The sequence below is a fragment of the Palaemon carinicauda genome, chromosome 9 (assembly GCF_036898095.1).
Source record: "Palaemon carinicauda isolate YSFRI2023 chromosome 9, ASM3689809v2, whole genome shotgun sequence".
Taxonomy (NCBI): domain Eukaryota; kingdom Metazoa; phylum Arthropoda; class Malacostraca; order Decapoda; family Palaemonidae; genus Palaemon; species Palaemon carinicauda.
Window position 1 is genome coordinate 120,798,510 of NC_090733.1, and position 14,993 is coordinate 120,813,502.

The window sequence follows — 14,993 nt, forward strand, 5'->3', positions numbered from 1 at the left end:
GCAGATGTCTTCAGGTCTTTCATATGGAGAAATCCTTGTAATTTAAAATCTGTTAGAATTTAGGTGAAGTTTTACAAATTTTAAAAGGTCCTGAACCATTGAGAAAAATATTCCACAGTTCGAACTCAAGATATTAGAGGTGCTGCTACCTCTTAATTTCTTTAGAAATTTGTTTATTAACTGCAGCTCAGTGTTATACCAAATCAGTTTTATCTGACATTATTTGATAAAAGCTTAGTTTGCTAATAGATTGTTAGACTTTAGTTCTTAAGATATTGGTGGGCTGTGTGTTAATTTAAGTAGTTTCTCTCCCTATAGTAATAGTTTTTATTTTATGCTGTTATATCTCAGGCTTTTCTTAAAGTTCCATGATGGTTTAGTAGGGAGGTTGAAGTTTGAGTAAAACACCTGATAAAGACTAATGTATGTATGTTCTAGCAAAGAAAAGTAAAGATCTCCAACCATTTCAGTACAGTAATCAAGCAAACAATTAGGTTTTTACAATTTTTAAGCTGAGATACAGTACATCAGGTATGCATTTTAGGTTATTTGGTTTTAAATTTGGTTCGTATGTTCATATCTTTCCCTCAATTACCCAGCTTAGAAGGAGTATGGTTGTCAGATAGGGACTTGCCATAATGAATCATTGATATGGATAGAATTTTAGTAATAAAACTTATTATTACGACACTTACAAGCGGGTCACTTATTTCATGCCCACTTCCCCTTGCTGATTTTAAAAGATGGTAGGAGCTATAAAATCTTCTATGACTTAAATATGATATGTATAGGTTGGCTTCTCTAGAAAGAGTTGATCTTCCTCCTGATAGCAGGAAATTTAGCACAAAATAGCTATCTAGAACATTTACAGTATATTTCCTTTTTAATATAGGATTTTTAATAAAAGCAATTTGTTTTATTGCTGAAATATCTTTTTTATATTTTTATGCAAGCGCATCCTATCCCATTCTCAACCTTTTTCTGACTGGGGTACATATCTATTTACCTTTTCAAAAATTCTAGGGAAAGCTATTTATTTTAGTATTCAATATACAGTAATGCCATCAATTTCTATGATTCTCTGAGCAATAGATTATTAATTTTCTTGTATATCATATGGTAATCGTAAATAAACATTTGCTGCATGGATGATCCTCCTATTTCTTTGTTGGATTATATATTTACAATCTTTGTTATGATTATGCTGAAAGGTGTATAGTGTTAGAAAAGATGAATAGGCCAAAAGCCTATCACAAACAAGATTGTATTATGTCACCCAGTTTTGCTTGTGTGTGCATTTGGTACATATAGTGTATATTTGTGTTTGTGGAGTTATATTTTTGGATTTGAGGGAAGGGTCTTGCCACTAGTTAGTAATTAACTTTGAAATATAATGATGTCCTTAAGATCCTCAGTGGTTGGGATAGTTACCACAGAAAAGCCATACTTATACATACTAAAGTCTATTCAGTTAATCTTATTTGAAGATTTTTGGAGAAAAATTACATATACTTTTTTGAATAGTGACTTTTTTTGTCCATCAAACATGAAAAGAAGGGAGAATTTTATATCCTAAAATCTGTATATTCAATTATAAAACAAAAAATTTACTTATGATAAATAGTCACCTTACAATTTTATTACTTCTTTACATTGATGAAATAATTCATAAAAAGTTTAAAATAGTAAGAGAGTTTCCACCGTACAATTTTTAGTACTGTATATAAAATATCTTTTGAGTGGTTTTTGAAAGACAAAAATCACCTGAAAAACAAAACTCTTGATGGACTTTGAAGTAACTCAAAAATAATGTTTTAATGTGACAAAGTCTCGCTACTTAAACCAAGTTCTCTTTTGTATAAGCATTGGTCTTTACTTCTACAGTTGTTATATGAACCTGAGATTTTTTTATGGCGATGAATTGTGAGGCAAGAAAATAAGTTGCTAATAATTATTACCAGTATTCAACATAAAGTTTTATATGACCTTTTTGATAACAGTTTGATATGTTTAAGAATTTAGCTTTATTTCTTTCTTTCAGGAGAAAAAGCTCTTATTGGATTCTCGACTGCTTATGGTGAATATATATTAATGGACCCAAGTGAAATGTATGCTCCATTTGTTGATGCTGTTCGTGAAAAGATTTACTTAAGCAAACTAGTTATAGAGTTCTTAGTGGAAAACCCAGACTCTGCCTATGAAGATTTGCTCAACAGCCTCCAAACAACAGTTCCTCCTAGTGGTTTGGGTATGATTACTGAAGACACATTAATTAGACATGCTCAGTTTGTTTGTGATCAGGTAAGAGAACTTGATTAATTTTGACTTTTGATAGATTTTACTTTTACAGTAGCTTATTCTGTGTTTTGAATATAAGATATGTTGTATAACTTCAGAAGAATTACAAAAAAAATTTAGGACTTTGCACAATTTTAAGTTTGATGTTTGCTTTAACTGAAACTTATTTTATTAACACTGGTTTAAGAAGATGTTACTCTTGACGATGGGGAAATTGGTGGCTTTAGGAACTAGAATAATGTAAACTCATATACACTAATTTCTCTAGAATTTTTCCCATAATATTAATCTCAAAACTAACCTTATTGCTTATTTTATACAGCAGATACCATACTGTGTATTAAAATAATATTTTATTTTAAAATTCAATTTTTATTTAATCTTCATTACATCTTGTCATACAGGTACATAACTTTGACTTGGCTGGTGAAGATACAGATGACATGCTAATTGCTACACCTTGCCTTCGATCAATTATCAAGCTAGCAGGTGTCACTTTAGGTAAACGCCGAGCCTTAAGACGCAGTGTTCCAAAGATAAAGGTGAAGATGCCTAAATGGAGCAAAGCAACGACAACACCATTGGTTAGAAATTTGTTTGAGAGTTTCTTTTCAGACCAGATTGAAATTGATAAGGAAAATATGAAGAGAAATCTTCGATGCGGAGTATGTGATGCTTGCCAGCAGCCAGATTGTGGCGAGTGTAAATTCTGCAAAGATATGATTAAATTTGGAGGTTCTGGCAAAAGTAAGCAGTGCTGCATTAATCGTCGATGTCCTAATAGAGCTATAGCTGAAGCTGAAGACAATGAAGTAGAGGACTTAGATGGTATTGAATTGGAAGATGCACCAACTAGCAAGCCCAGACAACATCGCATTAGAAAGCATACTCATCGCATATTCTGGAAAGGTGACCCCGTAGCTAAGGAAGGCAAAAGAACATATTATGATTCAGTTTCTATTAATGATGAACTATATCATATAAATGACAGCGTAATGGTGGAACCAGATGATCCTAAGACACCAGTATATTTGGCTCGAATTAATCACATGTGGGAAGATAACAAGGGAGAGAAACATTTCCATGCAGATTGGTATTGGCGAGGAAGTGACACTGTTTTAGGAGAGACAGCTGATCCCCTGGAACTCTTCATTACTGAAGACTGTGAAGATACTCTGCTAAATTCAGTGATGAAGAAGGTCTGTTATTTTTCTGTGATGCTAGAATGTTTTATACAATTGAGATTTCAAAAGTTACTAATACATTTAATGTTAAAAAATAATTCTCTACGTATATTTTAATTTATTAAGTTTATTTTATTCAGTTTTACATTTTTTTATTGAAAGTTCTTCCCTATTACTGTAGTTTTTAATACAAGGCTTGAGGAGGTGATGATATATTAGTAAGGTGTAAGAATTTTTTAAACCAATTTTGGATCTATGATTGTAGAAATGTCCTTATATAGAATTTGATGTTTCAGATAAATGTCATCAGGTACGAAGCTCCCGACAATTGGAAAGAACTCGGAGGTATTATGGATCCCGAGCAGTATTATCCTATAAAGGAGGATGATGGTCATACCTTCTGGTATCAGATGATGTATCACTCTCCGCATGCACGCTTTGAGGAAATACCAGATGAGGAGAAGGAGGAGGTTAGTGGTAGTTGCCAGATAAACTACAATTGTTTGGTCAATATGAAGAAAAAATAACCCTCTAGAATCTTGATGGAAAACCTTCATGAACCCTAGATTTTATTGAAAGTTTAATGGTTTTTGATGACCAAATGTCTTGATCATGGCCAAATGAGCAAAATCAGTAAATAGTGATTGAATTGGTGATTTTATGTTCAGCCTATGATTCTTCCCCGATATTCATATGCTAATATGCTTTCAAGCACAAATTTGTTGACAGAAAGTAGATAAAACATGTTTATTCTGGATTTTAAAGTAGCTCAACCAGAGTGTGCATCCCTTGCTGCCAGGTGTCTTACTAATCAACATATGTTTATAAAGCTATCCTCACTCTTGTTATAGTTGCTGACTTTGTAACACATTGTTAGCTCCTGAAGACTATTTGAAGTTAACAAGATTTTGAGTCGATCCCTGGTATTTTTGGGCATAATTGTTTATTTGTTAATGACATTATTCAGAAAATATGCTTCCATTTTCTAAATCTAATGTTAGGTTTTTTACCCGTCGATATAAGATAGTTATGTGTAGTATTATGCATGACCCCCACTCAAAGTATGTAGTTTGTAGTAGTAGGAAATGCAATTTAGATTACTGAAGATTTTTTTTAGGATTGTCAAGCTTTTTCAAAGCTGGAGATGTTATCTTTTTAAAGTTTGAGACAGGAAAAGACTGCCCTTAACAGTGCTAGAAAAGAATCAGACAAATCTGGTGCTTTATATGTATATGATTACAGTCTGTGTCTGTTATTTCTCCCTCACACTCTAATACTCTTACCTTATTTTTTCCTGCAAATCCTGATTCCTCTGTATATCCTAAGGCTTTCTCTCTTGTTCACTCTTATTAATGTTTAAGCCAAGCTGCAGTGGGATATTAATTGATTAGTGAATTAACACATTTAGTTTACTCCAGTTCCATTAATAGTGAGTCTGATTTTTCAATATTAAACTTACCCGATAATCATGTAGCTGTCAACTCCGTTGCCCGACAGAATTCTATGGAGGGATACGCCAGCTATCACAATACTAGAAGGGGGTGTACTTACCAGCGCCACCTGTGGCCAGGTACTCAAGTACTTCTTGTTGACACCTCCTCAATTATTCCTCTGTCGTGCTTCCGGCAAGACGTTCTGGGATACGCTTATGTTCTTGGAGTATTTTCACGACTTTGGTGAAGTATTTCTCTTTGATTTCGGCTGTCGCTTTACTGGAAACTTCTTTATTAGCTTAGTTAGCTTTTGGAATTAATTTGATTAATTATGGTGACGAAGAGAGTATGAACTCTCTTTCACCTTTAAATGGCCGACCCTTCCCTTAGACGGAAGTGTTGGTGTCTAAGAGAGTATAGACTCTCTCTTTCTTAATTTTGCTTAACAAAAGTTATAGATTATAAACTTATTAAAATTAATTTTTATATTTGTTTATATTCGACCTTCCTAATAGTAGGCGGTCTTTTCTTGGTACCGAAGTTAATTAACATTGAGCCCGTCATTTCGGTTTTACCTGTTAACATATTATGCTATTTTAATGTCTTTGAAAGAATTTCTTTGATAGTCTAGTACTGTTTTCAAAGTTGAACTAACGTTTTGTTTTGTCTCTGCAGTTGTTGACGTTCAGAACGTTCAACTTGCACTCTATCGTTACGATAGAGAAAGAGTTTTCACGGTTTCACGTTGCAGTAAGAGTAACCGTGTCTAGCGTTTTGTTCATTCTTTCTTAACTTAATGGTTTTAATCCTTATAAAGGAACTTTTCATTTTGGGAAATATTTCAGTTTTTTCCTTTAACAATAATATGTTTTAACGATATATATGATTGGGCTCTTCTCTCAGGTTCTAAGTCAAGAGAGAGAGAGAGAGAGAGAGAGATAGAGACGGAGGGAGAAAGAGGAGGCTAAACGTTTCATTCAAGCCTGCCAGGCGTACGAGTAACGTTGTTACCGTTTTTGCTCTTCTCCCTAGTCTCTTTAGGGGAAGAAAGTAAACGTTTCTAGAGTGATCTAGTGTTTAGTCTCTTTCCAGCCACTGAATTATTTATCTTTCATTAGATTTTTCTGTTACATTGTAATTCTGTTTTCGCAATTACTAACTTTTGAGAAAGGATAGAATTGCGTGTTTCAGGTACAAACCACTTAAAGTTTCGAGTTCAGTGAAATAAGTGCAAACAGAAAATCAAAGTGATAAGTGATTAGCGCAAAGTGTGTCAGTGTTGTGCGTGAGGGTACTTCTGTGCGCGCCAGTCGTTCTCCCAGTCCGGGACCTCTTGCAAGCTCCCAAGCCCAGGGGAGAAGCAATGTCGAAGGGCATAAGGGTTCAGCAGGCCTTGATCGGCGCACAGAAGTATCCTCGGTGGTTGTGGGCGTGTCTTACCGAGACCGTCACTCCCACCCGCAGACGATTGAGCCCTTATTTTGCTCGTCTGCAGAAGAAATTTAGGGGAGAAAACGCTGGTCTCAGGTCTCAAGACCTCTTAAACATAAAGTCCAGACCTATGCCAGACGTACGAAGTTAGAGTTCAACAACCCGGATGCAGTCATTGGGTTAGCTGTGACTCTCCTCAGTCATCAGTTGAATGCACTCCGCCTAAGAGGAGTAAGGTTCTGCCGCAACAGATCTCTGCTGTTAAGGCTTTACCTCAGCAGACCTTAGTGTCTGCCGACCCCAAGTTGACTCTACTGCAGTCCATGCAGTCACAACTTTCGGTCTTGATGCGTGAGTGTCGGGCTGAGAGTGTTGCGCCTCCGCCTCCGCCTACACTCCCTCCGCCTGCGCTCGCTCCGCCTGATCGCAGTACCACCTGCCAGGCGTACGATGTTGAGCCACGTTCTGAGTTTGCTGTTCCCAGTGGTGTTCAGCCTCCGCCTTCTTTAAGGCAACCTTTACAATGGGATCAGGAGGATTATACCTCTCTTCCTCCGCCTCCACTTGCTGCTCCACCAGTGATGCAACACTCGGTTGAGGTACAACAACCTCTCCCGTCCTTGAGTCAGTCTCCTCAGCTCTCGCTGCAGCGAGTTCAACCCTCCACAAGGCAAGCACCACTACACCTTAGCCTTGCGCCTCAGGAGCCTCAGCTTGCGAGACATTTACCTTGTTCTGCGCAGCCTCTACCTCATCGCGCTCCGCTCATACCACAGGAACAGGAATTTGCTACTCCGCTTCCGCCAACCGCTCAGCAAGCGCAACCCTTGGGTTCAGCCACTCATGCCAGGAGTCAGCCTCCTCCACCCATGCGCCTACCTTCTGCTACTTCCTTTGATCAGCCTTTGCAGACTGAGCCTCAGGTGTTCCCTCAACAGAGTCTTGAAGAGGAAACCACAACTATTGTTGTTCCAGCTCGTTCTGACTCTGCTGTTCAGCATATCTTACCTCCATTTTCAAACCTTATGATAATGGAGGTTATTTGTATTACTTATAAAAATATATTTGTATTCCTTACAATATATTTTTAACATATAGCAGAATATGGCAAAAAATATGAATCATGAGTTATGAATGTAAGGTAAATTTTATGTTGATATTTAAACCCCATGCAAGCATGCATAAAGCACTCTAGCACTGGTCATGGAATTTCTGAGAAATGGTAAACGCCATGCACACGCTCTGCTTACCTTTCAGCATGCTCTACATACAGCATGCTCTGCTTACAGCATGCTTTGCATACTACATGCTCTGCATACAGCATGCTCTGCATTCAGCATGCTCTGCATACAACATGCTCTACATACAGCATGCTCTGCATACAGCATGCTCTGCATACAACATGCTCTGCATACAGCATGCTCTGCATTCAGCATGCTCTGCATACAACATGCTCTGCATACAGCATGCTCTGCATTCAGCATGCTCTGCATACAACATGCTCTACATTCAGCATGCTCTGCATACAGCATACTCTGCATACAACATGCTCTGCATACCTTACCGCATGCTTCTCAGTCACACATCTTTGGTTGTTGCCAACTCACTAGTCTGTCAAGCAGTTTCATAACGTTGCCTTCTAGTCTGCTGCTTTTGCACCAGTGAACCCTCACTGAGAGAACTTAGCTTTTCTAGGATATGGTCCCTGTAGATGAGAAAGTTCTTTTCTCCCTCCTTCTGATATTCCCTTGAGGACTCTGTCATTTGGAGGGAGCCTTTAGCTGCATAGCCTCCTATGGACTTTTATTTAAGCGTTACATGCTTCCAGGGAAGGTAATGGTTCCACTTCAGTCGCTAATCCCGTCTGTTACCACACCTGCTCCCATAGACCTTGAGCTGTGTTGCAAGACATGCAGTCCTAGCTTAGTCCTTGTTAGAGGATTTTTTGTTTACGGAGTCAATGTGTCACGGGGAAGACGTTCAACAACCAACAGAAGTGACTTGTTGTGACGCAGTGCGGCAACCTCAGCAACCCGATAAGGAGTTGTCTGTACGACCCAGACAGTCTAGACAGATTCGGGTTGTCACTGTACTTCCTCGATTGCCCATGATTGACAGTTCACAGACTGTGCAGCAGTACCATGATCTTGTGTCCGGCTCCGTCAGACGACTGGCTTTTAAGAGCTCCCACAAGTCGTCGCTGTCTGGAGATTTTCAAATGGACTATGGATCTGACCAAGGAACTGGGCCTCCTGGTCAATTTTGAGGAGTCTCAGCTCGTTCCATCCCAGACCATTGTCTCCTTGGGTATGGATCTTCAGAGTCGAGCTTTTCGGACTTTTCCGTCGGCCCCAAGGATCTTCCAAGCCCTAGAATGCATCCAGAGCATGCTGAGAAGGAACCGATGCTCAGTCAGGTAGTGGATGAGTCTAACAGGGACACTTTCATCGCTGGCCCTGTTCATCGTGTTAGGGAGACTCCACCTCCCCCCCCTTCAGTATCATCTAGCTGCTCACTGGATAAAGGACATGACGCTAGAGACGGTCTCAGTTCCTGTTTCCGAAGAGAGGAGGTCTTCTCTCGCGTGGTGTAAGAACAGCTTTCTTCTCAAGGAAGTCTACCTTTGGCTGTTCAGAAACACGACCGCCGTCTCCTCTCGGACGCATCAGACACGGGCTGGGGTGCGACTTTGGACGGACAAGAATGCTCGGGAACATGGAATCAGGAGCAAAGGACACTTCACATCAATTGCAAGGAGTTGTTGGCGGTTATTCTGGCCTTGATAAACTTCAAGTCCCTCCAGCTTAACAAAATGGTGGAGGTGGACTCTGACAACACCACAGCCCTGGCTTACATCTTCAAGCAGGGAGGGACTCTTTCGTGGAAGTTGTTCTAGATCGCAAGGGACCTACTCATCTGGTCTAAAGATCGAAAGCTAACTGGTAACGAGGTTCATTCAGGGCGGTATGAATGTCATGGCAGATCACCTCAGACGGAAGGGTCAGGTCATCCCCACAGAGTGGACCCTTCTCAAGAATGTTTGCAACAGACTTTGGGCCCTGTGGGGTCAGCCAACCATAGATCTGTTCACTACCTCGATAACCTAGAGACTCCTGTTGTATTGTTCTCCGATTCCAGACCCAGCAGCAGTTCACGTGGATGCTTTTCTGCTGGATTGGTTCCATCTCGACCTGTATGCATTCCCGCCGTTCAAGATTGTCAACAGGGTACTTCAGAAGTTCTCCTCTCACAAAGGGACACGGCTGACGTTGGTTGGCTCCGCTCTGGTCCGTGAGAGAATGGTTCTTAGAGGTACTGCAATGGCTGGTCGACATTCCCAGGACTCTTCCTCTAGGAGTGAACCTTCTAAGTCTACCTCACGTAAAGAAGGTACACCCAATCCTCCACGCTCTTCGTCTGACTGCCTTCAGACTTTCGAAAGACTCTCAAGAGCTAGGGGCTTTTCGAAGGAGGCAGCCAGAGCGATTGCCAAAGCAAGGAGAACATCCACTCTCAGAATCTATCAGTCTCAAGGGGAAGTCTTCCGTAGCTGGTACAAGACCAATGCAGTTTCCTCAACCAGTACCACTGTAACCCAGATTGCTGACTTCCTGTTATATCTAAGGAAAGTAAGATCCCTTTCAGCTCCTACGATCAAGGGTTACAGAAGTATGTTGGCAGCGGTTTTCCGCCACAGAGGCTTGGATCTTTCCACCAACAAAGATCTACAGGACCTCCCTAGGTCTTTTGAGACCTCAAAGGAACGTCGGTTGTCCACTCCAGGCTGGAATCTAGACGTGGTCCTAAGGTTCCTTATGTCATCAAGATTTGAACCTCTCCAATCAGCCTCTTTTTAGGACCTCACATTAAAAACTCTTTTCCTCGTGTGCTTGACAACAGCTAAAAGAGTAAGTGAGATCCACGCCTTCAGCAGGATCATTGTTTTCACATCTGAAACGGCTACATGTTCCTTGCAGCTCGGTTTTTGCTAAACGAGCTTCCTTCACGTCCTTGGCCTAAGTCGTTCGAGATCCCAAGCCTGTCCAACTTGGTGGGGAATGATCTGAAGAGAGTACTTTGCCCAGTTAGAGCTCTTAGGTACTATCTAAAAAGGTCTTAACCTTTACAAGGACAATCAGAAGCCTTATAGTGTGCTATCAAGAAACCTTCTTTTCCAAGTTCTAAGAACTCAGTTTCTTACTATTCAGGCTTCTGATTAGAGAAACACATTCTCATCTGAAGGAAGAAGACCTTGCTTTGCTGAAGGTAAGGACACATGAAGTGGGAGCTGTGGCTACTTCAGTGGCCTTCAAACAGAACCATTCTCTGCAGAGTGTTATGGATGCAACCTATTGGAGAACCAAGTCAGTGTTCGCATCATTCTATCTCAAAGATGTCCAGTCTCTTTACGAGTACTGCTACACCCTGGGACCATTCGTAGCAACGAATGCAGTAGTAGGCGAGGGCTCAGCCACTACATTCCCATAATCCCATAACCTTTTAACCTTTCTCTTGAATACTTTTTATGGGTTGTACGGTCGGCTAAGAAGCCTTCCACATCCTTGTTGATTTGGCGGGTGGTCAATTCTTTCTTGAGAAGCGCCGAGGTTAAAGGTTGTGATGAGGTCCTTTAGTATGGGTTGCAGCCCTGTATACTTTAGCACCTTTGAGTTGATTCAGCCTCCCAAGAGGAACGCTGCGCTCAGTAAGGAAGACGATCTTATTAAAGGCAGAGTAACGGTTCAAGTCGACTTCCTTACCAGGTACTTATTATTTCATTGTTATTGTGGATAACTGATTATATGAAATACGGGATACTTAGCTATCCTTTAGTCTTGTACACTGGTTTTTCACCCACCCCCCTGGGTGTGAATCAGCTACATGATTATCGGGTAAGTTTAATATTGAAAAATGTTATTTTTATTAGTAAAATAAATTTTTGAATATACTTACCCGATAATCATGATTTAATCGACCCTCCCTTCCTCCCCATAGAGAACCAGTGGACCGAGGAATAATTGAGGAGGTGTCAACAAGAAGTACTTGAGTACCTGGCCACAGGTGGCGCTGGTAAGTACACCCCCTTCTAGTATTGTGATAGCTGGCGTATCCCTCCATAGAATTCTGTCGGGCAACGGAGTTGACAGCTACATGATTATCGGGTAAGTATATTCAAAAATTTATTTTACTAATAAAAATAACATATTTCATGACCCTTGTAAGCTCAGTGTCCCTTGGTACCTTTGACACATACTCCCCTAGTTCGAGACTAATTTGGGGGATCATCCAGTGTTGCTAATGATTACTTCTTTGTGCGATATTTCGAATGTGAGACTCTAAATTACTCCTCCCTGGAAGATTCAATTGTTTAGACAAAGCCAGGTTTCTTGAGTTGCAATTCTCAATCAGTTAAAGATTGAAGATTGACTCTTTCAGCCTCTATAGACTGAATCCATTCCCTTTCTGTCTGTTTCTGTGCATGCTTACCTCTGCTAAGCCCTTTCACTAATGATCCTGCTGTTGGTTTTACCAACTGCTAATCCATCACTTAAGAACTTGCATCTCTTTTCACATCTTTAGCACTTGAGCTTCCTGTTTGTTTTCTCCTGTCAGTCATAAGCCATCTTGCCTGTCGGTAATGACTACTTGCTTAATACCTGATTATTCTACACTTTCGGGCATCATTAGCTTGTGTTAATGAGATATAGTATTTCAATACTTATCCGGAATTTGTATATTCACCTGCTCACCTCCCAAAAATATAAAGATATACTGTGCTCATAATTAAAGTGATAGTCTGTTACCATGTCACATAGCACTAAGGTTGAACTAGTTACAGATTCATAGAATCAATCATTGAGTTGAAGAGGAGACTGAATACAGTACTTAATTTATCTTCAAGGAAATAATAATTTTGTGTAAAAGTTTCTAGGATACATCCTCTGTTTAATTCCTGGTGTCATTGCTTATTCATCTGTTCCTTCCCTTCCACCTATCCTATTAATTAATTAACCAGGTTGCTGTATCATTTTGAGGAGCATAGTGCGGATGTGAATTATTTTTAGAGAATAAAATTTGAGCTAGGTAAAGTTTCAAAGAAGATATGTCAGTCAGTGTTATTGTTATTACAGCATTGTGAACTGTGTACTGTAGTTGACAAGATCCCAGAGTCATTTCAAGGTTTACAAGGCTTGGTGAAATGAATTCATCTTAAGAGCAATAAAGTAAAGTAAAGTTTAAGAAATTGTCCAGCTAGGTGAGAAGAGAGCAAAGGAAAGGACTAAGGGTAATAAGCGCAATTAATGTTGCTGGGTCAAAAGGGTTTTTTTTTAGAATCTGATACTGCTTATAGGCTGTACTACCCTAAAATGATTGTGGTTTTAAAGGATACTTATAATTATGTTGGTCATAAGAATAAAATTTTTGACAGGTTGCGGATGGTGATAAGAAGCACCGTCACTGCGTCTCGTGTGTCCGCATTAAAAAGCGGGAATTGAGAGAATCTTGTGTCTTAGGGAAGAGCTTGGAGAGTCCAAAGGAAACTGAGGTATGTATAAATTAATTTTGGTTAACCTTAAACCTTTAGAATATTGAACTGATCAGGTTTTGCCCATTAGAATGGGAATCTTTAAGTCATTTTATATTGATGGAGTTTGGAAACTTATTGTCAGCCTCAACATGTTTCTTAGCCTTGATTGATACTTTCTAGGTTCTTTAATAGATATTTAGGTAAATTATTGCATATTAACCCTTTTACCCCCAACACTATTTGGAACTTTCCAACCCTTACCCCCAGGCATTTTTTTTTCAAGCACATTTTGCAATATATATTTTTTTTTAAATTGCACTAACAACCTTAATTTTTGTCATAGAGAGGTTAGGTTGGTCTCATTATTTTGGAAAATGCCTGAAGTTTCTCATAAAGTTATCAAAAATATGCAAAACCAAATGTAAAAAACAGTTTTTTGCAAGGATGTACCGGTACGTCCATGGGGGTAAAGGGATGAGTTTTGGGAAACGTACCAGTACGTCCATTGGGGGTAGAAGGGTTAATGTAGTTTGGGACTAAAGTATCCAAAAATAGTAATTATTTGTTTTATTTTACAGAAAGATTCATTTCATAAAGTTTCCATGAATGTTTTGTAAGAATGCTAGTTTTTAATGCTTTACTGCAAAAATGAGGGAACTAAATTAGTTTGAGAAATACTCAAGACTATTAATGTCAGGTACAAATAGTGTGATCATTTGTTTTCACTAATAGGGTTACAGTATTTTACTTTTTTGTGCTTTAAATGCAATTATATAAATTTTTGTAGCTCTTATACTCCAGTGTTTATTATTTTCTGTGAAAGTGCAGCACAATTTATAGACTTCATCTTCCACACTAGAAGGAATTAAGCATAGAATTAGTTTTTTTATAGTGTTGAACAGTTGGTGGGTTTTGAAGTTACCTGCATATTTTCAAATGCCTTTATTCTGCATTATTCTGTCTATAAGTTAGGCGTTTAGAACAGACAAGGTGGTTTATTTTTTGAATTGTCTGGTTAGACTATTTATTGATAAAGATTGAAAAATTTGTCTTTTATTAAAACCATGTTTTGTATTTTTCCACAGAAATTGTTTGCATCTCTTGGATACTTGGGTTACGAATTTGGTGTTGGTGATTGTATGTTTGTCAATCCTGATGCTTTCACATTTAAGGTAAAATCTACTTTTTAAGTTGTTAAGCAGTAAAAAATTAATTTGAAATTCTTGAATAATTAACTTGGAGCCTGTGTGAAAGTAATATTTTTCTTTTAGAAGCCTAACTTAACTGATTGATATATGATAATTTCTTTACAATATATTTGCAGGGATGAGTAAATAAATGTTATAATTAACTTTGGCTCTTGTTTATTTTGATGTGTGGCATTCATTTATAGACACAACCCGCTGCACCTCCAAAAAAGACAGAGAAAAAGAAGAATGTAGATGAAGATATGTATCCAGAGTTCTATAGAAAAAGTGATAATGTAAAAGGTTCAAATGAGAAGACTCCTGATCCTTTCAGAATAGTCAGAATTTTGAAAATATATTCTCGAAGTACAGGTATGGTATAAATGTTTGTTAAATACAACCTATTTTACATTTGTCTAATCTGTCAAAGTTGATCTTTATTTTCTTTATATTTGTCAATAGGTCAGTCATCTCTTTGAGATGACAAAGCTGCTATTCCTTTTAGGTAATCTAGGAGAAATTATTATTATTATTATTATTATTATTATTATTATTGTTGTTGTTGTTGTTACTTGCTAAGTTACAACCCTAGTTGGAAAAGCAGGATGTTATAAGGCCAGGGTCTCCAACAGGGAAAATAGCCCTTGTAAGTGAAGTGATGAAAATTCTCTATGGTCACTATTAATAGTTATCTAGGAATGCTGAGGTTTCCTCATGCAATCCCATTAGATTTGGTATGGTCATCTTCAATGTTCTCAATGGGTTTGGTAAGTGTTAAAATGTGTCTTGTCTCATTCCCACAAGATTAGTTGAAATTTTATGATTTTGGACAATTGATTTTCAAGTGGTATAATTTTATGTTTTCTGATGAAAAATAAGGGAGTGTTATTCATTTTACTCAGTTGCAATCTATTGAAATGTTTCATCTGTT

General features: G+C 38.5%; 1 protein-coding gene across 1 annotated transcript in view; it reads left to right on the top strand.

Annotated features, from left to right (window-relative positions):
- LOC137647119 (DNA (cytosine-5)-methyltransferase PliMCI-like) overlaps positions 1–14,993 on the top strand; it is a 108,001-nt gene that overhangs the window by 46,975 nt on the left and 46,033 nt on the right. The window contains exons 7-12 of the mRNA XM_068380361.1: positions 2,042–2,301; positions 2,703–3,497; positions 3,779–3,952; positions 12,777–12,893; positions 13,961–14,047; positions 14,269–14,434. Of these exons, the coding sequence (XP_068236462.1) occupies positions 2,042–2,301; positions 2,703–3,497; positions 3,779–3,952; positions 12,777–12,893; positions 13,961–14,047; positions 14,269–14,434 (1,599 nt within the window). The remainder of the gene's footprint in view (positions 1–2,041; positions 2,302–2,702; positions 3,498–3,778; positions 3,953–12,776; positions 12,894–13,960; positions 14,048–14,268; positions 14,435–14,993) is intronic.